Below are 25,703 nucleotides of genomic sequence, written 5' to 3' on the forward strand. Positions count from 1 at the left end.
CCCAACCCTAAGTGCACCATGATTTCTGCTCTACGAGAATTCAAATGAATGCAAACAACAGTGCCAGGGTGCAGTTTGGCATCGACAAGATGTGCATACAAGACAACCACAACCTTCCAAAGCACTGAACAAAATGCCAGAATTACGGCTGCTCTGATGCATCAAACATGATCTGAGATGTGCTAAACCAAGTATGCTATGCATAATTCTGTTCAGGTTCGGCCTAGAGATTGCTATCACTGCAAGGAGGCTTCGCCATGCTGCAGAGGCACCTTAGTACTGCTTAGTCATTTCATTCTAGTTTACATCTGCATCAGAAAAGACAAAGCAAATGTAGCCACAAAGACCATCTACTGGACAAGAACCGGGTGCATCTGCATTGACGTTGAGCTTCCGAAAGCAACATGCCACACACCGGCATGCTGAGCAATGAAAGCAAGATTCAGCCACAATACTGAACCGTTCTTTTTACAGTCTGAAACAGCTGATGTCTGCACTGGAAGTATGTATGTATGCCAGAATTCTTGGTTTGTGTGGTAGAAATGATAGTACTCAGGTCCTGTGCAGACACAGGGGCAACAATGAAAAAATGTGTTTTCTAAGCAGCCATCACGTCATTTTCACAATGACACTCTTAAGCACTTGTTGTCCTGTCTCTTTTCTTTTTTCTTCCAAAATGTTTTGCTCATTTGATCTCAATACTAAAATGCCATTTAGGAGCTCCGTCTTCAGGAGTTCCAGGAAAAAAAAAAAGAAGGTATGGGGGGCAAATGTGAAGGACTTGTGCAGTGCCTGGCACTTACCTGCTGGCAGCGTGCGGATGCGAGTGATGGACTCTACACTGCAACACATAGGCTCCTTCTCATACATAGTATCAGTGTCGCACTGGTAGAAAGGCTGCTTGGCCGGATTCAGCAACTTCTTGTGACAGGCCAAAATCTAAAGGGACACCAAAAGGGCCATGCTGTCACAAAGATTGCTTATACAATCAGTCCCTTTTCACCCCTCTCCCCTGTCAGCCAGACACTTTCCAAGCATTTGACTACCTCATGTGAACCACTTGAAGGATGGCCAGGGATGCAGCACAGTCAATGTGTATGAAAAAATAATCCTTTCAAACAGAAGGCAATCAGGAGGCAATCATACAGAAGGCAATCAGGTACTAAAGAACTGCAGGATTAGTGCACACAGTCCAAACAGTCCAGCATAAACAGCCTTTTCACTTTTTTCGTTGAGACTACTAAGGGTCACTTCTCAAGCCTGTTATGAAGGACAGCCAATACGGCCCCAATGGGACGTGTTGGCTATCGATATCCTGTGAAGCCTCCGTTGGTCGATTTATACAATATTTCAACCTTTTGAAGGGGACAGAGTTAGGGTCACCATTCGCTAAGGTCACGGTGGTGGAACGACCATGCAACGCCACTACCCCAGCACCCATAGAAGGGCAGAACTCAACTAGCGCTCAAGGTGAACTTCCGTCGGAGGACTGTGAGAAGGGTGCAAAGAGAAGAAAGTGAACCGGTTTGGTTCACTGCAACACACCATCAATGTTGTGGGCAAGTTCAGCGCCTTGTGGCCCGCCTGCACTTAGTCGTGCTCAAGCTTTGCTTTTGCAAAAGATGCTGTCAGCCCCTCAAAACGTTGCAACAGCCCAGCGAGCTCAACTTGCTGAATTGCGCCGGTTAAGGTGGCAGCAGCAACAAGAAGAGCAAAACGCCAGAGCTCAGTGGTGAGAGCGGCCGAAGCAGAAAAGATACGATAATCCAGTGGTGCAAGCAGCCAAACTGGAAGCAATGCGTAGAAAACATGAAGCGCAAGCGAAGGCGAGAGAGGCGGTTCACAGCCTGCTGTCGCAGATTTTTCGAATCGGACTGTAAGATGGCCACCAATTTTTTTTTTTCGTTTTCCTTTTCCCAAAGTTGGGGGATCGATCAAAAAATGCATCAGCCAATATGCGAGTAAATACGGTGCAGTGTGCCTTTGTCTCTCCATAATACAGTAAAACCTCATTAATTCAGTCATTGGGAATACAAAAAATATTTGAATTAACTGGGTTTTAAGATGCACAAACCGGCTCCGGCACACACACGGGAGCGCAGGCATGGTGGCGGAGGTGGCGCTTCGGTTGCGCGCACGTCACGGTGCCATCCTCGAAGAGGTATGCTGAATCGAAACCCCACACAGCAAGAGTTCCAGAAACATTATTCGCTTGTGACGACTACTTTGAGATGACGAATACAAAACATTCGGATCTAATATAATATCGAATACCTCACTATTTGACCGAATATCCGAAATTATCGAATATTCGCACATGCCTAAAAAAGTCTTCTGAAACACTCCTTACTCCGATTTTACAGATCCGCATTGAAGCTGTCTCCATGTGAGCTTTGCTTCAACAGCTCAATTCAGTGAACATGTTAAATGCGTGAATGCCTTGTGGCATGCGTTTCTAGGTCAGAGCACTTAAACTCAGCATTGCACACCATCTACACAACAACGCATACTACAACAAAGGGACTGATAGCCCGGCATGACTCACATTGTCGTGTGGTGCTGTGCCAGCTAATTTTGTAAGACATGAATGCTATTTTTGTTCAGTGGATCCTTACATTTTGCCATATTCTTCAGTGCAGGCACAAAAATTGTAGCTTTCTTCTGCAGTTGCTGTAATCCAGAATGCCTGGCTCTAATATGGCCAGATTAAACCATAAAAGTTGAACAGGACAATATTGAACTTAATTAGATCGAATTATCCTTTTTATCGCATAATTTCTAAGCCCCATAAAACTACAACGTGAATGTATTAGTGAAACGTATGGCTACATCGTACAAAAATTAACTGTCACATCCAATAGATCAAACATCTGGCAACACAGGGTGGCTCAAGAAGCTAGCTTTCCCTCAACACATCTCCAGGACTTAGCTTCCTCACAGGTCCGATCAAACTCTGGAAAACTTCGATAAGAAGCTGGCTCTCCCTCAGCACATCTCTGGAGGTTAGCTTTCCCGCAAGCAGTAATATGATTGGCCAAAGTCGCTTCGGAGCAGCTTCGGACCAGCCAAAAGTGCCTATTGGTGTAGAAAAGTCGGCATTTGGCGTAGATATATAGCATATTTTCTTGAGTATAAGTCGCGTTTTTTTTTAAATTTTTTGTCAATGTGACTTATATGCGGCAAAAAATAATGCGCAACCACACGTATTCTTTTGTCGTCCTTAGTAACTATGTTTAAAAAGAAAATTGATGAGCAAAAGAGAAAAAGAATCGAGTTATTACAGTTTTATCACAGCACAATCTGCTTCTGCAAGGACCCAACTACCGTATTTACACGACTGTAAGCCGACCCCCCACATCACGTTTATGAAAAAAACAAACTTGGAGGTCGTTTACACTTGGCCTTTGGCCTTGGCAATAGCAATATCCTGCTGCCTCTGCTTATCACCAGTCGCTATCGGCTGCTGCGTGCGGAAGCGCCCGTGGGCACATTCCAAACTGAAAATGTATTGGTCACTGGGCTACTCGTCCACACTTGCACCATCATCCTCACTAGCGCTGCCGTCGTGATCACTGCTGCGGTCCTACAGCTCGTCGTTCTAAGATCGTCGTGCAGCGAAATCCCGCACTTCGCAAACAGGCACATCACGACGCCGTGTGGAACAGCTGAAAATTTTGCCTCGCTGCAGCTGCCACACCTGCATCACCCACTGCGAACGTCGAACTTGCAGCCCGGTGCGCAGTTGTTCGTTTCTTCGGCGTAAAGAATGACAACCATCTTGAATGCAGCCGTGAACGAGCGCCGGTCGCTTACCGGACCCACAGCACAAATGATGAATGAAGAAGCACTATATTAAAAACTTGTGAAACGGGGCCGGCAGTAGTCGAATTCGTCAGAGCCAAAGAGAAACTACGCGTGAGTGGCGTCGGCTCTTCCGTCAGCTAGCAACACTCCCGGCGCAGCTGCGGTTCCGAGTTGGGGTGCCGCCGCGATCGGAACAGCGGCCCTTCCACCAACTATCGACGCTCCCTTGAGCACAGAGTGCACAGTTGAAAGTAAACAAAAAAAAATTGGCTGTGGTTTAGCTATGGTTAAACCTAGTCGAGTAGTAATAGCTACAGACCCCCGGCTGTGCTTAGGCCTCGCTTGTAGTTCCTTTTCACCATCCATACTGTGGCCTCAACTATGGCTGCAGCGACACGAGCTCTCCCCTTCTATACAACCGGTTATCACAGCTGCGGAGCTTGCGGTGCGACGTCATACAGAGGGCACAGCGAGTGCCCAATAGCAGGAGCGGTGGCCGCGACGAGGCGAGTTGCCGGAGAATCGAGGCCCGTGGTGCGACATCACACAGAGGGCGCGACGAGCACCAACGGCAGCAGAGGTGGCCGCGCGGTGACCGTGACGACCCGAGTTGCTGCAGAATTAAGGGCCGCGGTGTGACGTCACAGTGCTGCCACGGCTCAAAGTGCGGTGACGGCGAAGAGGCGAAAAGCTGGCGTAATGTAGCTATCACTACAAAAAACTTGGGTGACGCCTATTAAGAGTAGAACATGAATGCGCTATTGGGCCGTGCTTATCTACAGCCACCATTGGCCGCATCGCGGGGGGGGGGGGGGGGGGGGGGGGGGGGGGGGGGGGGATGTTGGTTCTGCGCGTTGACATAGCAGCTGCTCAAGGACAGCACCAAGAGCGATGCGACGGAGCCGCGCAGCAAATATGCAACCACACTGTACTATGCCTGATATCTCGTTTGTCTCGCCTTTATTTACGGTGCGATGCTTTGGTTTCGATTTTAAGGGGAGATGCTCCTCGAAAACACTTTTTTTTAAATAATGAACCCAAGGTTATGAAACTTTGGCCACTGATAGTTTTTAATGCTGATTCCAAATATGTATTTAGTTTCGGCATACATTTTTTAGTTTTTATGTAAATGGGTTCACACAAGCATAATATAGGGTCTTTTGTGCACACTTTTTTGATAATTAAATTTATGTTCTGAGCAGCTTGCAATAGCTCATTGTGTTGCTTTAGTAATGTAGTATGTTCAAATCTACTTCAAATTTATTCATTTTAGCCCATAATTGTAAAAAAAATTCAGAAACACCAAAGTGTATATTTTGGGCACCATGAGTCAACATTCTGATTTTTTTTAAAAAAATGTTGAACAGATATTTTATAACCAGATAGATAATAACATTCTATACACTTTGAAGAGGCTGTGTGCAAAATTTCATCCAAATCTGACTATTGGAAGTACTTGAAATTTGTTGCACGAAACGTAGAAAATGCTGAAAACTGCAAATGGAGAAAACTGCATTTGAAAGTTTCAAACATCTGTATTTTTCATAAACTTCACAAAAGCACATGAAACTTCATCAGAAAATAGAGAAATATGCAGAGAACACTGCAATGTTCATCAGAACTCCCCTGGCCCATAAGTTGACCCCTCAAAATTTTCTCTAACAGAGTCTGTGAGGCGTGCTCTCTTCACCATATTACGGCGATGCGCTCGAGCTTCTGCAGTTTGGCGGAGTGACATTTTTTTTACTCTTCTCTGGTCCCGGGAATTACCTAAGACAACAAGCTCTTCTGGTGGCAGCACACCAAGCTCCTGAAGCACTTTCTCAAAGCTTGTATGTCCGCTGTTATACCATAGAACAGCAATGGCAGTTGCTGTTTCCACAGCAGTCCTGGAAGCGAACCTGGTTTTTGGGCAGAGCAGCCAGATTTTACTATTCAGGGACTCTGCTGCATTTTGGGTCTTCCCCTGTAAGCAGCGGGTGAGCAGCTTTTCCTCAGTGAGGCGCTTATATATGGGCAGCAGAGCTAGCCCCTGTGCCTTTGTCAGAAGCGGGGTGTGGTCCGGTGCAGGCTGTTCCAGCGCTTCGGCCCGTCGGTGCTTGCACCATGATTCCACTCCTTCCGGGCAGAACTTGTGGCTACCAGCGTTATTAGTCGAACATGAGTGAAAATATGATGCCCAAATGGCACGATACATTTTTTGTACATTACCCCGGTTGCTTGTGATTGCTATCCTGTAGTAGTTCTGCAACTTTTGTATCTGTGTATCTTTCAACTTCTCACCGCGTGGAAGAGGTGTCGCCAACTTCCTAAGAGCAGTGCCTAGGCGCTTGGCCACATGGTTTGTGCAATCCTCCTTCACGATGGAGGTTTCGCCGTACACTTTAGCCTGACACACAGCACTAAAAGCTTTACTGTCCCCATCACTAAGAAATTTGGTAAAGCGCAGTGGGGTTTTCTGCGAGGAGGTCCGCTGCCATATATGCACTGCTGCCTCTGTTTCCATGGCGTGGGAGGAGCATTCAGTGTTCTTCTCACAAACAGGGCCATGGAACGCCTTCCAGATTTCCTCCTCCTCACTTCCAAGGTCTTGGTGCCGACTGCAAGCAAGGCAGAAGTTCGACAGGACCTCAAAATCGAGGCACAAACCACTGTCGACTGACACAGCGGTGCCAACTCCATTATGGCTCTTGTGACCCCGTTTTTGCCATGTGCCATCAAACATGACGGCAATATCTGAGTCATCCACCATCTCTCTCGTGAAAGCCCTCGCCTTCTCCATGTTTTCTGCCACGGCTTTCATGGCCGCAAGATGAACTTTCTTGCCGATCGCAGTAAAGTTCTTGTGGTGCAATGGGTTTGGCAGGCCAAGAATAGCACAAAATCGCGATAACTGTTCATGCCCGATGCCAATCGCGCGCGCAGCCACCACCAGTTTCACATTCACGGCGAAGCTGTCACGAGAGCTCCCACTCACATAGTCCCGATTTCCGCTGGCACCATCCGCAGATTCACTGGGCACAACGCGGCTCGAGGTGTGCGCAGCAGAAAGAACCGATGCTGGGCACTCACTATTTTCACAGTGCAGCTCAAGAAACGCTGAAAGCCCCTTTCGCTTTTCCGCCGGTTCGCGTACCGCAAGGGTACAGGCACGGCACGTAGGGCAAGCAGCGCCGCTTACCAGCGCCGTAAGCGCGCCTATTTCGCATATCGCAGCACTCGCAGAATGTCGACCGCACGCTGCTTTATCTTCTTTGAAGAGTCCAATCTTCACCTCCGAGGCGCTCACAAATTCCACCGCGGCGTCGATCTCGTCCGAGTGCCCGTTCGCCTGGCTAGGGCTAGCTGGCGTCGGGTGACTTCTTTTCGTTGCCGTTTTCCGGTGAAGTTTGCGACGGCGTCCTCGGTACGGTTTGTTCGTACGAGCCTTTCGAACTCGGAAATCGCGCTTTTGCGAGTCGTTCATCGCGAATGAACAAATGCTAAAAGGCCGCAGAGATCGATTGAAACGCCGGACTAGCCGTGTACAAAGCAAGAGCAGGAAAGGCCAGGAGGTAGGCTTCGCCACAGCATCGCATCAGTCCGGGCCAATAGCGACGCTTGAAGCGTGCGCGAAAAACGTGTTTTTCTTATTATTTTCAGCCAGATACGAAACTGCAGGAGGCGCTGTCTACGAGAAAAAGGCTTACTCAACCTCTCCCAGCAAACGGCAATGGCGGGCAACGCGCCGTTTTCGAGATGCAGGCGTTCGAAAGTAGACGATTTGCGCGAAAAGCAGCACTTTCTCGAGCCACCGTGGTTGAATAAAATAGACTTTTTACTAATTTCGCGATCGAATTTTGCCTTGATCTTTTCGGGAGTTGTAGCTGAATGCCCAAAGATAATTTTACAGGCAAAAACTCAAAACTGAAAAATTACTCGGAAAACTCGCTTTTTCGACGCGCATCTCCCCTTAAGTCAACACCCCCCCACTTCGGATTCTAAAATTTTGAAAATAGGTTGACTTACAATCGCGTAAATACGATGCGCTTGCGCATTGGCAGGTGTGCGCGCCTCTTGGCCATCTGCGGATGTGGTTCACAGTAGTGGAACACGGACTGCGCTTTGGTAAAACTGTATTTTAAAGGAGGGAATATGTTTTGCCGTGCTGGTTCATTATTACACAGAAAGCATAGCGCGATAACTACAGACGACGAGGCGAAGACAGGACAAGCGCTACCTCAACACTGCCGACGAGTGAAACGAGGAAACATGGATCATGTATGGCGAGTTGTAATGTCACTACTAGCGCAGTGGGGCAGCGGTGAAGCGATGCACCCCTGCACTGGCAGGTGGCTGCTCCTATCGCAGCCGCCCATAGGGACTGTGCGACCCAAGTTTTCAAGGATGCACTGACGGTACCCTCTTGAAAACCTGGCATAGTGAAGCTTTCGCTTCAAAATCGACCTCTTATGCGCCCTGTCTATGCATGAAATGGGTTGTGGAATGATGTCAAAAACGGAACTATACAGAACTGCTTCCGACATTCTTGTCTCTGCTTTGCCAGAGAAAACTGAGCAACTTCTCTGTCGGGTGAGCTCAATGAAGCTGTCGCGGGCTTGATGATTTGTGAAATCAGTAGTGCAAATTTCCTGGTGCAATGTGTGATGGGGCAACAGTAGGCGACTTGGTCTCCGCAGAAGACAACGTTGAGACAGCAAGAGAGCTTGCGGACAAAGACATCATTGCTGACTTCGCAGATAACCAGGATATCACTGATGCGAACAGCGACGAGAACTTGAGAGAACCTGTGCCCATGCACACTATGTACTGAGCATAGTTTGTCAATATACTGTAAAAACCGGCATATAGGTCAAACTTTTTAAAACCATGGCGAAAGGTCGGCCCCCGTCTTATATATTGGTCATTGGTGGAAAAACTACGGAAATCTTGCAACAATTGGCGGCTGAAGTTAAGCCTCCATCACCATCGCCATCAGCAGCAGCGCGGCGTCAGTGGCGTGGCGACGTTGTGACACCGCTCTTTTGCACTTCCATTGTTGCGAAGCTATTTTGGATAAGGCAGCCTTTTCACATTTTGTCTCAAAATGAGCGGAAGCCAACAGCAATTCACCGTCGCCTTCAAGAAAAACGCGACTGAGTACACGAAAGTTCTCAACAACCTGGCGGCACGGCGCGAATTTGGAGTATCCGAAAAGAGCATTCGGTACTGGCGGAGGCAGAAGCTGCATATTACAAATTGCAGCAACCAAAAGAAAATATCATTCCATGGGCAGACCGCAGCGTATCCAGAATGTGAAGGAAAGGTTGCGGAGTTCGTCCGGGAACTGCGTGCAAGATCGGTGCCTGTGACTGCCGAATGCATCCACGTGAAAGCGGCTGGGTGTACAAAATTGGCTGGGTGTACATACGAGCAGCATTTAAATGGAAATAAATACTGTCACCATTGCGCAACCTGCTGAGCCGCAATTGTTTCAAGGTAAGGGTGTCTTTCAGTACTTTTTCCACTGAAAAATTTTTTTTTCATTTTTAGAATTGGTTAGTTAAGGGGTCGACCTATATTCCGGTCCGACCTATAGTCCGGTTTTTATGGTACAGTGTGTCGATAGAAGACTGCTGCCTCAGCCGTTCAGAGTCCATCGATAACATTGAAAACTGCGTTGTCTCCAAAGCAATGAAGATGAAGAAACATAATAAATTCATGTTTTTCCATTTCAATATGCTTGTATGTTGTTAACTTTAGTGCTACTTTTATAATGAATGACGCGTTATATCGAACTTGCAAGTGTTTCTTTTCAGACTTCGATATACAGTTGAACTCCTCAATAACGAAAGCCCTCAAGCACGAAATTCTCGCGGAAACAAAAAATTGTGGCGCCCCCGACAAACTTCCATAGAGTTCAATGCATTTGCCCCCTCTCAACAGAGAAGAGTTTTTAAAAAGCAGTCCCGCATTAACGAAAGCTTGAGGTAGTGATCTGCAACGTTTTTCCGGCACATCAGCCATTGGGGACAGACAAATGGCAAAACTGCAGCAGCACATTCATCCGAAAAGTAGGGTCCGTTCATTTCTGCCAACAAACACCGGCGCGGCCACTGCTGTTTACTTTCTGCCGGTTCGGTAATGATGATGATAGCAACAAGATTTTTTTTTTTGTTCACTGAAAGCGGCTTTTTGCTAGCCCATCTGTTGGAAACTACGCACGCACGTGACGTTTCACGTGACGACACCGCAGGCCAATCAGGGAAGCATCTAGGCAGATTAACGGATCCTTCTTTTCTTTTCGCTACCATGCCTCGTGCACAGCGAATTCACCCGTGACTTGCTTGTGTCCAGTGGTTTTTTTTTTGGCCTGTCGGAAATATGCCGCCCCCTGCTAAAAAGCGCAAGTTTTTAACGCTAGGAAAAGTCTGCAGTCATCACCGAAGCTGCAAACGGTAGAAAGAAGTCGGACATTGAGGAGGAATTCAGTATCCCGTGCAGCTCATTTTCTGCGATTCTGAAATCGAAGAACAGCATCATGACGGCACTTCAGAACGGCACGCAAGCGCAGAACAAGACAGTGGCAACACGTCTACGAAGACGTTGACAAAGCCGTATTCCAGGGATTCCTCGACAAGAGAGCGAACAAGATGCCTTTGTCTGGAAGCCTTCTGCAGCAGAAGGTGATTGACTTCGCATGCATTATGGGGCACAAATATTAAGGTGAGCGCAGGATGGCTAAGCCGATGCTAAGCAATGTGAACCAGAGCAAAATAAGCGACTTTTTTCATTAAATTTTGGCTCTGGAAAGTGATGGGTGTGCTTATTTGTCCATTTTCGTGACAGCAAGATACTCGCGAGAATGAAAAAGTTTTCTTTCCTCGGCGGTTTCTTTATTGCGGGGTTCGACTGTATGTGGGTTCCACTGTAGATGACAAAAAGCAGTTGTCATCAATGAGCACGGCACTGCATCGTCGCCAAGGTGTTGTCGGGGGAGTCTGCGAGTGTCGACGCTGAAGCAGCATCGTCCTAGATGCAGGAAAGTTACGAAAGCATAATGGACAAATACGAGCCCTCTGAAATTTATAATGCAGATGAAAATGGCTTTTTTTTATGAAATGTTGCCATCGACAACGCTCGACCTGAGGGGAAAAAATGCCATGGCGGCAAGCTGAGCAAAATGCGGGTGACCATCCTTTTGTGCTCAAACATGGACGTATCTGACAAGCTCCCTAGTGATCAGCCGGAGCAAGACACCACGGTGCTTTAAAGGTAACCGAAGGCTTCCGGCCGAGTACACTGCTAACCAGAAAGCTTGGATGACACGGGCAATATTCTCCGGCTGGCTAGAAGCCTTTGATGCGGATATGCGGAAGCAGGGCAGATCCGTCTGCCTTTTTTTATATAACTGCAGTGCCCACCACATCGAAAACATTGGCCTGACGGGCGTCCGCCTGTTTTTTTTTCTCTGAACTGCACATCCGTTATTCAACCTCTTGACCAAAGGGTTAATAAGAGTGTCAAGTCTGCATACCAGGGATGACTTATCTGGCAGATGCTGTTAAATATAGAAATGAAGCGACGGACGGAAATTGATCTTTTCATGGCGCTGGAGATGCTTCCCAGGGCGTGGATTGCTACTTCGGCCACCCTTGGCCAGAACTGCTTCAGGCACGCCGGTTTCGTGACTGGTCAGCACGCCTTGGCAGAACCGGAAGCGAGTGTTGCTGCAAGCGGTGACAACCTGCAGCCACTAACCGAAGCATGACACGCGCTTCTCAGTGTCGAAGCAATGGTGCCAGACACTGTTGAACTGGATGACTTTTTGTGTGCGGATGCTGACTTGATCGTGCATGAGGAATACAGCGATGACGCTATTATTGACACTGTACGCAAAGGAAATGAGGAAAGTGACAACGAGGATGGCGGCAACCGAGCAAGGAAAGCAAGTAAGCTCGCATGATGTGCTTGACGCTTTTGATGTTATCCGGACTTTCCTCGGTGGCCACGACGACGACGAAGCTATGCATAGCTTATCAAGCTGCGAAGCCCTAGTCGTGAAGCTCCTGCACAGCAATGTGAAGCAGAGCAAAATAAGCGACTTTTTTCATTAAATTTTGGTTCTGGAATGTAATGGGTGTGCTTATTTGTCCATTTTCTAGACAGCAAAATACTCGCGAGAATGAAAAAGCTTTCCTTCCCCGGCGGTTTCGTTATTGTGGGGTTCGACTGTATGTGGGCTCAACTGTAGATGACAAATAGCAGCTGTCATCAATGAGAAGGGGCATAAGAATCGTGAAGCATTCAATCAGTGTTCCAATGCTTGCCTCACCGTACTCACCCGTATCGAGTATTCCGTGAAATGATGTAGTCCTTCCTGCACAGTCTGTGTTTGATTTGACACCCAGTTACAGAAGTGGTGCTCTGAAGATGACACATTGCTGCCAGCAGGGTTGCATATATCAATGACGTCCAGCATATCCTTTGCAGGTGAACCACCACTGCCGGCCGCAGAAGCAGTCGCATCAGGGGAGCTCGGCACAGTCGGAGAAGGCTCTGCGGAGGGCAGGGACAGCGGAGCTGGGGAGGTGGGACCTGCTGCAGTGCTTGTGCTCTCTCCCACCAGGTCGTTGTCGTGCCCTGTCTCGCTGCCACCCTCCAGATACGAGCGCTTGTGCCGCTCTCCCACGATGCTTGACGCTGAATCCTTCTCGGGCCTGTGCAAATGAGAAGAAAAAGCATTGATTGTTTCCCGGAACACCAAACACTTTATCCTCTTCTTTATCTCAAAGCACATCACCTGTCATCTAGCAAAAATTTGGGACAAAGATCTGTCACAAAAAAAGGCCACTATGATGTGTGACAAATAAAACTGCCATATTTTAAGGTCTACAAGTCGTACCTGTGTATAACGCACCCCTGCACACAGCAACGATAAGTTCCAACTTTTGCTGGCCTTGCCACGCCAGCGGTGAGAGAAAAGAATAACAGTGAGACATTGTAGACATTTACAGTCATTTCTGAAGCGCAACTGTCTTTCCAAACTTGCCTCTACAAATATTCAGCAACATGTCACATGACACAATGTACAGATTTTTGCAGCTGAATCCCATTTCGCACCTCTGCCACATTATTCCAATCGCGCGTATGAAGAAAAAATTAAGACGAAAGCATTGCTCAAAAAGTTTCCTAATTACAGCACTCAGTACAATGTTTTGAATGCGTTTACACTCGCACTTTTTACCTGAACGCTTTGCATGCCCACAGCACGCAACACGTATCACAGCTTATCACAGCATGCGCCTTTGGCTCAGCACCACTCACAGTGAACACTGCGTTCCTGTAGCAAGTTTTACGTCTGTAAAGCCGAAATTTTACAAAACTCAAGTGCACGCACGGCATGAGAACCCAGATAATGAAGCAAGCAGTATGCTTAGCCTCGCAGTGCTTAACTCTTTCCTTACTGCACCATAGACCATCGATCATACACAACTGACGTTTTGAACCAGCCGCCAAAAATTAAAGACGTGCTCCTAGACAAGCTGTGCACTCTAGTTTGCTTCTATAACACCATCTCTGGTTTCAGTTCTGTTTTTTTTTTTCATTTTCTAACACAAGGAGGCGACGTGAAAAAATCCGCCAGTTGCCGATCAGATCATGGCATCCGTTTCGCCGCAAGCTCCTCAACGGCGAAAAGCTACACTGAGCACTTTTAATATGCGACAGCGTTAAAGGCTCCGTTACGCAGAAAATCCGGTGTTGCCATTGTCGGCTTATCACGAGCATGACACTAGCAGGCGGTGCCCAGAGAGCAACCAAGGAGGCAGGTGAGCCCCCTAGGTTACGTGACCTCGAAGCATCATAACCCACCGGATAGTGAGCAAACTGCCCACCGTGGCAGGTGGCAGTTAAATTAATGATTGGTCACTCGCGAAGAGCAACGTGGGCCGCACAATCAGGATCTATGAGCCGTCCTAAAATAAGGTACGCCTTTCCTGCAGGGCATTTCATGCTTACATCTACTCTCGATGATGAGAGAGTCTGAATTTTTTTCTTTAGCCTTCAATTCTTGGGTGCTTGCTTAGAATCAAGGCCTGCCTAGATTCCAGTATATACAGTAGCAGTAGAGTGAAAGCTCGTTAATTTGATTTTCGGATAATTCGAACTACACTGCTTGGTCCGGCCAAGCTCCATAGAGGTCTGTGTATAAAAAAGCCAGTTAATTCGAAAGCGAGTCGGTTCCGCAACGGATAATTCGAACTACGCTCCGCCGCGTCTGGGCGGCTTGGCACACAGCACGTGGTCAAAAAAAGAAAAGCACCTCCGCATAGTTAGAGGCTGCGCACGTCCTAAACGGGGACATATGATGGAACCAGATAAAACTGTGGAAGAGTGGGTAATGCCTAAATGGCGCAATCACCGGCGCGGCGGCCGACGGCGCCGGAGGGTAGGGGTTGGCGGCAGCGGTGGCGGCTTCCTACCTTCATTTCCGCGCAGCCCCCGAAACTCGCAACTAAATACTCGTTAATTTGAGCCCTGTTAATTCGAAAATACAGATAAGTACTGTCGACATGGTCCCAGCCAACTCCCATGAAAGGCTATGACTTCGGACAGGCGCTACAAATTACGTGTGAAAAACATTTTTTTTCTTTGCGAGTGTTGCCTATCCTTCCCCCGTCAGTCGCCAACGGAAGCACTCGGTCAGCCGCGATCATGACGCCGGCTTTTAGCATCGCCCGGCGGTCAGCCACTGGGCGGAAGCAGTCAACGTGGGATGTCACTGCGTCTGACTTCCGACCGCTTCTACAACATGGCCGAGCCTGCCGAAGCGGCCTCTCGCTTCACCACAAACTCGTAGTTGCCGCTACACTGTGCCTCATGTTCACGGCAAACAAAAGTCGCACGAAGCAAAATTTTAGCGATGAAACGCGCCAGATTTTCAGAATGCTTCTAGATTTTCAAAGCTGCTTTTTGTCGTCACTGAATAAATAATAGCTTAATTGTAAATGCACAGCTGTTCTTTTCAGCATTTTACGAAGCATATGGAATCCCGCCGTTTCTAAATCTTGGCGGCAGCAGTCTGGCGGCAGCCGCCCGTCTTCCGCCGCTTGTGGTGCTGCACGGCGGCAGAGCGTCGGCGTTCTGCCGCACCGCTCAAAATCCGCAGTGCAAGTTCGCTCCATGTGGGTCGCCCTTAAGGCAAACGTACTGAAAACAAGGCTTGCACAACCGGACAAGTGCTGGCACTCTGCAAAGTTCACTTCTCCCTTCTGCTAGAGCTAACGTCAAAAGGTAAACACACCGTGATGTTATCGCTGCGCAGCATCTTGGCACACTTCCAAGAAATGCATTGTGGACCGTGACGGTGTGAAATGGAGGGAAGTGTTAATGACTGAAGCTTTTTTCAAAAATCGGGTGTGGATGGGTTCATTATGCGAGTCGGTTCGTTACGCGAATAAATACGGTACATATACCGTAATGCAAATGGTTCTTGTCAGTTTTTTCGAGGCCATTCGATAATTCGAACATCGGATAATTCAAACTTTTTTCCCTGTCCAGTGAAGTTCGAATTAACGAGCTTTTACTGTATTACTTTTATTGCCATTACCACATTACCATATAAGTGCACTGACACTTCACAAGTGCATCCAGTTTAAATTTCATTAACACAAAGGCCAGATGAACTAGAAATCATGCATAGCTAACAGACAAGTGCCTACCTTTTCATGAAGACAATGTTGTGTATGGAATCCTCAAAACTCCTGCTGTCTTGAGTCTCCTCTTCATCCGCCTCCAGGTCACGAGGGGCCACACAAGGAGGACAGGTTTCATTCAATGGTTTCTCGGCTGCTTTTCCATCAGGCTTGTCAGAAGTCTCAGGCGATGTGGGGCCCAGTGGGTCTTTGCCATCTTTTTTTTCGTGAATTCCCAAAGCCGCTAGAATAAATATAAAAATTCAGTGCCCAAAAATTCAGCATGCCATAGTGATAAGCACTAATTTGCCAGAGTCATAATTCTCGTGAATTGATGCGAGAGAAATCAATATGCTCACAGAAGTGTCACTCAAATAAATAATGAGTGAAACCAGCTTTGGAAGAATAATTTCTTACTCACTACTACAGGGTGTCAGCCAAAAAATTTAGTGTCCCTTCCAGAGAGTGCCCTTTACTTTATGACATGTCACTTTGACAGCACTGGGCTGCACAGGGAAAAAAAAACTAATTTGGAATGGACCTTTTTCCAATAACACACTGCCATTTTCGCAAGACAATGCAGCTGCACTTGTTCATCTACAGCCGGCACTTCCTCGACCAACATCACGACGGAATGTGGAAATCTGGAGACTTAACCTGTCTCTCAATTAAGTGAAATCTGATCTCTTAATGATAGCCACATTTGTTTCACATGGTAGATTTATAAATTTTACGTTTGGGTTGCAGTTTTGGATATCCGTAAATGTGTGCGGTTGTCGTCGGGCTTAGTCACACAAGTCGCTGTAGACTTTGACAGGCCAGCAAAAATTTTCTGTGTATTTTTTGAAGACTAAAATATTATTATTATTATTATTTAGGTGGGAAAAGGCAGAATACTGAAAACTATCGACCTATATTGCTTTTACCTGTACTCTTCCAAAATTTAGAAAAATCTACCGCATGAAAGCATGTAAGGGCCACACCCCACTTTATTTAAAATGTTCCACATAAGGGCCGCACGACAGCTTTCCACGACCCACTTGGGAATAGTCAAAATGCACGCGACAGTACGCTTGATCGCGGAGGCAGCACATGCTCACAGGAGCTTCCAGGTGCCGCCCACGGATGGCGGCCGAGGCTGTGGCTCATCATCATCATCATCAACCTTTTCCTCTGCTGCAAACTCCCACTAACCATATTGGCATCAGTATCACCAGCTTCACCTTTTTGTGGCTGTCAAAGGCATGGGAGTTGCGGTAGCGTGTTAGTTCACCACAGTTGTGGCTTTCGTGTGCTGCTGCCGAGCATTGCAGGATGGGCAAGCACTTTAACAGCTACATGGCTGGGAGCTTGCTCTTGAACACGGCAAGCATGTGGCGGGCAGGAAATTCGACACGGCCGAGATGCGCCCTAGGATGGTGCAACCAAAGGGATGCATTGAGGAGCACAAGCTGCAAAAAGTGCGCTTTCCAATCAAGCCACTTAAGTTTCCCAAACTGGAGGAAGAGCTGCTCTGCTATGTAATGGAAATGCGGAACAACGGCTACTCATTGACAGCGGACATGCTGTGCGACTTCTTGTGGGATGAGCGTGCACCAGGTCACAGCACCAGCTGAGTCAGAATACTCCGTGAGTGACGTTTGAACAACATAGAATAAATGCCACTCGTTCCGATTGGTGTGTGTTTACTTAAAAAAATTTTTTTTTCCTCGCACATCGCGTGTATGGGCTGTGCCCCGAAAATTGGCCCTCGAACCTGGGAAAAAAAGTGTGGCTCTTACACGCATTTATACGGTATACTGGAGTGCATGACTGTTTTCTTTTAACTTTTTAAATTTTCTGTTCTACCTGACCGACCGTTTGGATTCATAAGAGGGCTGTGGCACATTTTCTCTGCTTGAAGAGTTCTCTAATGAGTTGCATATCATTTTTGATCAGAATCTGTTTGCCTGCTCCTTGTTTCTTGATACTGCGATGACTTTTGACACTGTAAACCACGAAATATGACTAAAAAAATTGTACTTACTCAGATTTAGAAGAGCACTTCATTACCTTTTGAAAAATTACTAGCAAGATCATTCTCAAGCTTGGTGCTGTTGCTACCACTGTTTGTTCAATTTTACATGCTTTATGTCCATTCTTATAATGATATGTAGAGTATTACAGCTACCATATGTCATCCCCGACTGTTGCTCTTTTGCTGATCTTTAATAAACATACTTTAACATACTACACATAGTCTCTGTGTCCATTTTATTGTACCTGCTCATACCATTCATATTTTTCTGTTTTTGAATGTTAATTGAACTTGTTAATAGGAATCAAGCACTCCTAGTGCATTTTATGCCTGAGACGCTTATACGCACGCAAACATGCAGAAACTTTATTTTTAACCCAACAAATTAAAAACAAAACGAGAAAGTGGATTAGACCACAAACCAAATCTGACAAACGAATGCCCGAGATCTGCTTCTATTGCTCCAAATATCTTAGCACTTTTTATTCAGGATTTGACTTGGTTTTCCTCCAATTCAACTTTCTTCATGATAGGTGGAGGACAAAAAAAACATTTTGTTTGAGGCCTGTACCAAGACCCTGTGGAAAAGAGTGCTTTCTCTGCTAAAGCCACTGATCATCCGCCAGCTCTGTATTCTCGATCCATGGCTGGTAAGGAGGCAACGAAGGTGTGCCACTCACGGTTCGCACAGTAGTCGCGGCTCTCGCCCAGGTAGTGGTGCTGAGGGGCACTAGGCTGAGCGATGCCAATCACCCGATAGAAGCGGACATCGCCATTGGGTTTTTTCGGTGGTGTCCAGCTGATGAACAGCTTCAATCCTTTGCCGGGATGGGCCTTCAGGTTCTGCGGCTGGCTCGGTGCTGAAAGGCAGAAAGGATGTCACTTCACACCTTCACATGAAAGGTAATAAGTCAGCCTTTGACCAATGTGTCAAGGGCCCCTAAACACAGTGTATAGACAAAAAAGATAACGAGGCACGAAATTACTTGTGTACGTTGAATGTTACTGTAAGGGCTACTTTTACCCTGCGTTAATTGGAGAGAGGCCTTTGCCCTGCAATGGGCATAGTTAGGCTAATGATGATGATGCTGCTGTTGTGTGTGCGGATTAATGTACTGAAGATGCACATGGGCTGTGAGGAACACCAAAGTAAAGTGCTTCGCAATAATTCAGACCACCTCGGGTTCTTTAACATGCACCAACATTGCACAACACAACAGCGCTTTCTGACATTTTGCCTCCATCGAAATGCAAGTGCTGCAGCCAGGATTTGATGCTGCAATGCTTGGATCATCAGTTGAATGTCAAAGCCACTGAGCATGCAATTATTTATATAACAATTGTTTAATTATTCAATAACTGCAGTAGACTCCCTTTAAGACAAACTTGAAGGGACCAGAAAATTTGTTCTTATCAGAAGTTCGGCTTATTAGAAGTGTCCCTAAGAAATATAGCATACTCAGTTCGTTGCATTGCGAACTTCATTTTATCGAGGTTCAACTCTACTTGAATACATAGTTAGTAATAATAATATGCTTTACAGTTAGTTTCCCACCACACTGTTTAATTACTTTGCCAAATAAAATGATGACTCAGCCTCTTGGGGCACACAGAACCATGATCTTTTTGTGCGGTACACAACATGCTAGGCTTACAGAGCGTAAAGCCAATTACTGTATTTACACTCGAAAGCTGACACAAGGCAGCTGTGTTTGCCTTAAAGATGCTAGAAGCTTCTACACAGCTAATGCAAACCAAGACAGCAGTGGGAGCATTCACTATTGATTGAACCAATAGAATGTGCCCAGTTTACGGCACCCTATCAGACATGTCCACTCGATGAAAACTTCCAGTTTAAGGGCCCAGCACTTGCACAAATACTACAGCAACGTTGGTCCCAAAGAAGCTATATTTACATGTAGGATCAGTCTTGAAGTAGAGGATGTCGCTCTGTGCTCCTTGTGCTGAGGCTGGGGAGGGTATCGTGTATGCCTTCACATAGACAGCATACTGTGTGGCTGGCTTAAGGTGTGCAATTAACTGGAGATCAACACCTTGGTTCGCATCAACCATCTTCCACCTGAAGAAAAGAAAAGTTCTTCAAAATCTCCCTAAAATGAATCACGACTAGGCCTTTCTCCTCCAAAGCGGGCAATAACTTGGCTCTTTAGTGAGAACACGCAAGTCAAAGGATGGTGAAAAGAAAGAACCCAAGGAAACATTTGTGCAAAAACAAGCAATGCAAGGAGAACTAATGCGATACACCACCTAGTGTGTTACATTTCTTTACACTGTGGTCTCCTTTAGTCGCTCATGCAATGGCTAGTCTAAGGAGAAACTTGAGAATGAGCCCAAGATTTTTGACCAGAGAGAAAGAGCATTATGCTGAAATGTCAGTGTGCGTGATGAGTGAAGCACAACAGAAGTGGCCGGTACATCGAATGCTCAAGTCGACCTAAGAGAGGAAAGAGGTAGAGGCATGCAACTTTCTGCCATTCGGCTAAACGTTGACTTCAAACCAAAAAAAAAAAAAAAAGAGATGCTGCAGTGATTGCCCACATAGGCCCCAACAAAAAAAAGTGACAATTTCTAGCCACTTCCCATTACGTAAGGACATCAGCACTTCAAGCAAGCACTAATATGCAGAGGTGAGCGAATATTCAAAATTTCAAATATGAATCTAGTATGTTTGATATTCGGTTCATATTCGTGTTCAAGAAACTGATATTCGAGAATATCGAAATATTCGAAAATTCCGGAATACTCACCAACGATTGTATATCACGCCAACTTTAATAAATTCGACCGTAGCAAAACCACAATATCTGGGCAAATTATCCAACGATCTAGTTCAAAGCTCCAAGAAAAACTATACAAAGGCCCTGTTCCCTTCCTTCTTTGTTGTTTATTGCGAGGAGCCATCGAATTCTGAAGCTACTAGGCTTGACCTCGAGTGAAATTGCGCAAGTGGGCCTTCCCACATATCACACGTGCTCCGAACAAGATGGTCGACGACCTGCTTCAGACATCACAACATGAGAGCTCACTTCTAAATTTTTAACCTTCCGTAATATGTTACATACTTAATGCCCACACCCACGGCATTCATCCTGTCGCCTTCATAACCTTCTGAATATGACCTCATACATCTCGTTTTGGTCAACTACGGTATGTGGAAAAGCTTACTTGCAGTATTTTGTGTGAGGCTCGCCAAAGGGCGAGCTGAGGTGTTACAACACGGCAAGCAATCCTGTAAAAATCTCACTTCTTGCATGGTGCATTGTAACCTGCGCAGCTCTTAAGTGGGAGTAGTGAGAGGAGTGACAACGTTCGGATAGCACCTGTCACTAGGCCAAAACATCCTAGCAATGATTACGACACTCCCTAATGCAAAATTTGAGCACAGCTCTGTCTGCTTCGGCAGCGCGAACGAAAGGGTCCTATCGGTGGCGGTGCGCACCTCTGGTTCTGGTGTCAGCATTGCTGAGCCTCTGCTTGGGCAGCTCATTCAGCAGAAGCGGCAGACAAATGATTTCCACGGCTGTGTTGCTCATTCTTCAAAAATAACTGGTTGAGACTATTAACGCAATAGCATTAACGGCTCTGTTGTCCAGAAAATCGGGTGTAGGCGTTGCGAGCGAAAAATCATGAGCATTCAGTGGTGCCTAGAGAGCAACCTAGGAGGCAGGTGGGCCACCTAGGTCATGTGACCTTGCGGCATCATCACAACTTGCCCACCGGACAGGGAGCAAACTGCCTACCGTGGCACATGGCATGGCAGTTAAATTATGATTGGTCGCTCGGAAAGAACAACCTGAACAGCACAAGGCCCACCACTGGAAGCACCTGCCATCGCAGGGCAGAGGCGTATCGCTTAACCGCTTCTCCACAGTGCTAGGAGGGGTATGAGGACTCCCAGGGATCCATGAATGCAAAATAGAAAACGACCTTCTGCATACGAGTATATCAGAATTAACCGAGTACACTATCACGCCATACCATTAAGGTGCAGATTAGGTGCCTCCTCCAATTATTTTTTTTGTATTGTGTTATTAAGCAGATGGCTTATACTAGGAAGACAAAGCTGTGAGTGACGTGGCTGCTGCGGACAATCTACTGCGTGCAGCACATTTCACAACACTGCTGCTCAACGCAGCGGAGCATGGTGCGACTGCGAGGAGGAAGTGCATGACTGTGCATGGGTGTGTGCCACCGCAAATAGACCTCTCCTCCCCTAGCCACCCAACCTCGGAGCATGCAGTGGTGATGGATGACGGCGTGTGCGGCGCGCACCACTCTGGCGCCATCTATGAGTGAGCGGCAGTACTCTCGTTCCCTCGGTTACACCGACGGTTTCAATGGTGACAGCAATGTGGCTCAACCCACAAACGGGTGCTTTTAGAGCTGCGCTTTTAGAACAGGCTATTTTGAAAGCTGTGCTCTAAAAATAGCCCGGCAGCGTAGCTTCGGTTTCTGAGCTTCACCGCTCTCCCACGATGACTGAGCTGTTGACCCGCAATTGGCCAATAGTCAAATCCCAGCTCCGCGCCGCTTTCGTACGCCGACTGGTGCGTCAATGGTCGTTTCTTTTCCCTTTTTATAAGCAGTCTCGCCACTCCAACACCTTTGCACATTCCCCCTTGTTCATAACCACGCTGTTCTTGCAGCACGGCGAAACTGGGTGCTCGTCAAGGGCTTACAGGTGTTCGTACAATGGAGTCGGGGCCACCGTGGGGCATTTTATAAAGCAACCTTTAGATAACCTGGCCATTTCTTTCGTCCCTTAACTCTGAATTAATGAGATTTTACTAGCCATCATGTTATCTTTTGTTTCCAGTCTTGTCATATTATGAATTTAATTTTGCATGACCACATTACAGGCGGGACACTGTTATGCTGTCTAATCAAGTAGTACAGTGAAAGCTCGTTAATTCAAACCTTGAGAATTCACATTTTCGGATAATTCGAACTACACTACTTGGTCCGGCCAAGCTCCATAGAGATCTGTGTATAAAAAAGGCCGTTAATTCGAAAGCGAGTCGGTTCCGCTGCAGATAATTCGAACTACGCGCCGCCGCGTCTGGGCGGCTTGGCACACAGCACATGGCCAAAAAAAAAGAAGCACTTCCACATAGTTACGAGGCTGGCAACGTCCTAAACGGAGACAGAAGATGGAACTAGATAAAACCACGGAAGGGTGGGTAAAGCTTAAATAGCGCCATCGCCGGCGCTGCGGCCGGGTACAGGTTGGCGGCCGCGGTGGCGGCTGCCTACCCTCATTTTCGCGCAGCCTCCGAAACTCGCAACTAAATACTCCTTAATTGCAGCCCTGTTAATTCGGAAATACGGATAAGTACTGCCGCCGCGGTCCCAGCCAACGCCCATGAAAGGGTATAACTTCGGACGGGCGCTGAAAATTACATTCGGAAAACTTTTTTTTCTTTGCGAGCGTCGTCCATACTTCCACCCATCAGTCACTAACGGAAGCACGCGGTCAGCTGCGACCATGACGCCGGCTTTTAGCATCGCCCAATGGTCAGCCGCTGGCCGGAAGCAGCCACGTGGGCTGTCAGCACAGACCAATCAGGGCGCGACAGCATCTGACTTCCACACGCTTCTGCAACATGGCCGCGCCTGCCGAAGCGGCCTCTCGTTTCACCACGAACTCGCCGTTGCCGTTACACTGTGCCTCATGTTCACGGCAAACAAAAGTCGCACGAAGCTTTCACTTTGTCTTAAGATGCCCGCAGCACAAAATTTTAGCGATGAAACGCACCAGATTTTCAGAATGCTTCTGGATTTTCAAAGCTGCTAGGCTGCCACTATGCGTCGGTTGACGCCAGGAAGCGCGGGAGGTTATAACAGGTTAACTATTATGGTTCAGAAAAGGGTCACAAAGAATAATTCGTCCTCTTTGTTGTCATTGAATAAGTGATAGCTTAATTGTAAATGCACAGCTTTTCTTTTTAGCATTTTACTAATCGTATGGAATCATGTCGTTTCTATATCCTGGCAGCAGGCGCCCGTTTTCCTCCACGCCGCTCAAAATCCGCAACGCAAGTTCGGTCCATGTGGGTCGTCCTTAAGGCAAACGTACTGAAAACGAGGCTTGCACAACCGGACAAGGCGCTGGCACTCTTCAAAGCTCACTTCTTCCCTTTGCTAGAGCTAGCATCAAAAGGTAAACACACCGTGATATTATCGCTGCGCAGCATCTTGGCGCACTGCCAAGAAATGCATTGTGGACCGTGACGGTGCAAAACAGAGGGAAGCGTTAACAACTGACGGTCTTTTTTTCCCATTCTTAGGCAAAAATTGGGGGTGGGTGGGTTCATTATGCGAGTGGGTTCTTTACGAAAGTAAACACGGTACATATACCGTAATGCAAATGGTTCTTGTCAGTTTTTTCGAGGCCATTTGATAATTCGAACATCAGATAACTCGAACTTTTTTTCCCGGTCCCGTGAAGTTCGAATTAACGAGCTTTTACTGTATACATTTGTGAGCATATCATACTTTTCTGTATGTTGCCGAGTCAGTCAATATTTGTTTATTTCAGTTGCAAAGACCATACACTATTTTGAAGAAATAAGGGCAACAACGTTTGCTTGTTTACCATTTTCTGGAATATTTTTTTTTGTATTGAACAGACATTAAATATTCGATGTGATATTCAAAGCTATTTTTTCTCGATATCATATTCGATTCATATTCAAAAATTTCAATATTCGCACACCCCTGGCTTGCCATGAGCAACAGGCAATACCACTGCAAAACCAGTTCTTATGTTAATGTAAATCCTTAATACATTATTATTTGAATCATTTTGACGTGAGACACCTTACACTAGCAAAATGAGACATGTGGGCATACTTACACGTCTCTCTTGCAAGCATCTCGACCATCATAGATGGTCACGTTTTGGAATTGGCTGCAAAGAATGCCAGAAAAGGGAAAAGGGAGAGTGCAAGCAAAAGAAACCACACTCAGATCAGTATGTCCTCGGTACCTCATCTGCACTTTCTACCTGTTCTTAGAAGCAGTTCTTCACCAAATCACATGTGGGCAAAAAGCTTCTAAAGACAATGACAAATAAATCTTTAAATTTAAATTTTAAAAGCTCAAATAGTTTGAAATTGCACTATTTAGCATGCCATTGATTCAAACACCACAACGCACTTTGTGACTGGGTGCAAGCGCGGTGACAAGGAAAGCAAACAAGTGCACGTGCTGCCATCAAAGTTGTAAATATAATTTTCAATCACTGTAACAGAAGACTTGCTGCACATGGAGATGGAGCTTCTAGCTCACATATATGCATTCACATTTTACAATGGCTTTTATACAGTCGCCGACCGATTTTTCGGACTCGAAGGGACCCGAAAAATGGTCCGAATAATCGAACAGTCCGAGAAATCCGTGAAGTACAAAAAATCACTTTATTGAGATGAAATCAGCTTAAAAATGTCACTGATTTTACCTTGCAGCAAATTTCTCTTGCTGGCGACGATTTGCGCCAAGGTTGTGCTTTCACTGTACACGCTAGACAGCAAGGTCACCGCATTTAGTTGGAATACTTCCCACGCTTCTTTGACGGACCCGGCGGGGCCATGTTGTCCACAACCCGAGTGTGCACCACACCGCTCGTTGAACACACGCAAAGATAAGGCACGTTTCTTTCAAAGCGGCGGAACCGCCAGACGCAATCACAACACGGCGAACAGATGTAACTTCGTGAAGACTGAGCGCCACTCGGTCAACGCGGTCAGAGAAACCCAAGTGACGAAACGGCGAATGGCAAACGTATGAGACCCGTCGCAGTGGCTCAGTGGTTAGGGCGCTCGGCTACTAATCCGGAGTACTCGGGTTGGAACACGACCGCGGTGGCCGCGTTTCGATGGAGGCGAAACGCAAAGGCGCGCGTGTGCTGTGCGATGTCGGTGCACGTTGAAGATCCCCAGGTGGTCGAAATTATTCCAGAGCCCTCCATTACGGCACCTCTTTCTTCCTTTCTTCTCTCAGTCCCTCCTTTATCCCTTCCCACTGAGATGTGAGATAGCTCCAGCACAATTTCCTTCCCCCCAACAACCATTTTTCAACAAATTGGGACAAGCGATAACTGCCCGCGACAAAAGCAAGTTGGCAGCAATGACATTCTGGCTGCCACCTCGAAGTGTCAGAGACCGCAAGGACCTCTATTGGCAACA

General features: G+C 46.8%; 1 protein-coding gene and 1 pseudogene across 2 annotated transcripts in view; both read right to left on the reverse strand.

Moving 5' to 3' along the window:
• The window catches only part of InR (Insulin-like receptor), a 214,213-nt gene that overhangs the window by 22,739 nt on the left and 165,771 nt on the right, over positions 1–25,703 (reverse strand). For both annotated transcript variants that reach the window (XM_077659858.1, XM_077659857.1), the window contains exons 12-17: positions 24,374–24,427; positions 19,413–19,576; positions 18,177–18,356; positions 15,507–15,723; positions 12,128–12,503; positions 804–939 (exon numbers count right to left, since the gene is read on the reverse strand). In XM_077659858.1, coding sequence (XP_077515984.1) covers positions 804–939; positions 12,128–12,503; positions 15,507–15,723; positions 18,177–18,356; positions 19,413–19,576; positions 24,374–24,427 — 1,127 coding nt within the window. The remainder of the gene's footprint in view (positions 1–803; positions 940–12,127; positions 12,504–15,506; positions 15,724–18,176; positions 18,357–19,412; positions 19,577–24,373; positions 24,428–25,703) is intronic.
• On the reverse strand, positions 5,512–7,385 carry LOC144125997 (uncharacterized; annotated as a pseudogene).

The sequence above is a fragment of the Amblyomma americanum genome, chromosome 3, assembly GCF_052857255.1.
Source record: "Amblyomma americanum isolate KBUSLIRL-KWMA chromosome 3, ASM5285725v1, whole genome shotgun sequence".
Taxonomy (NCBI): Eukaryota; Metazoa; Arthropoda; class Arachnida; order Ixodida; family Ixodidae; genus Amblyomma; species Amblyomma americanum.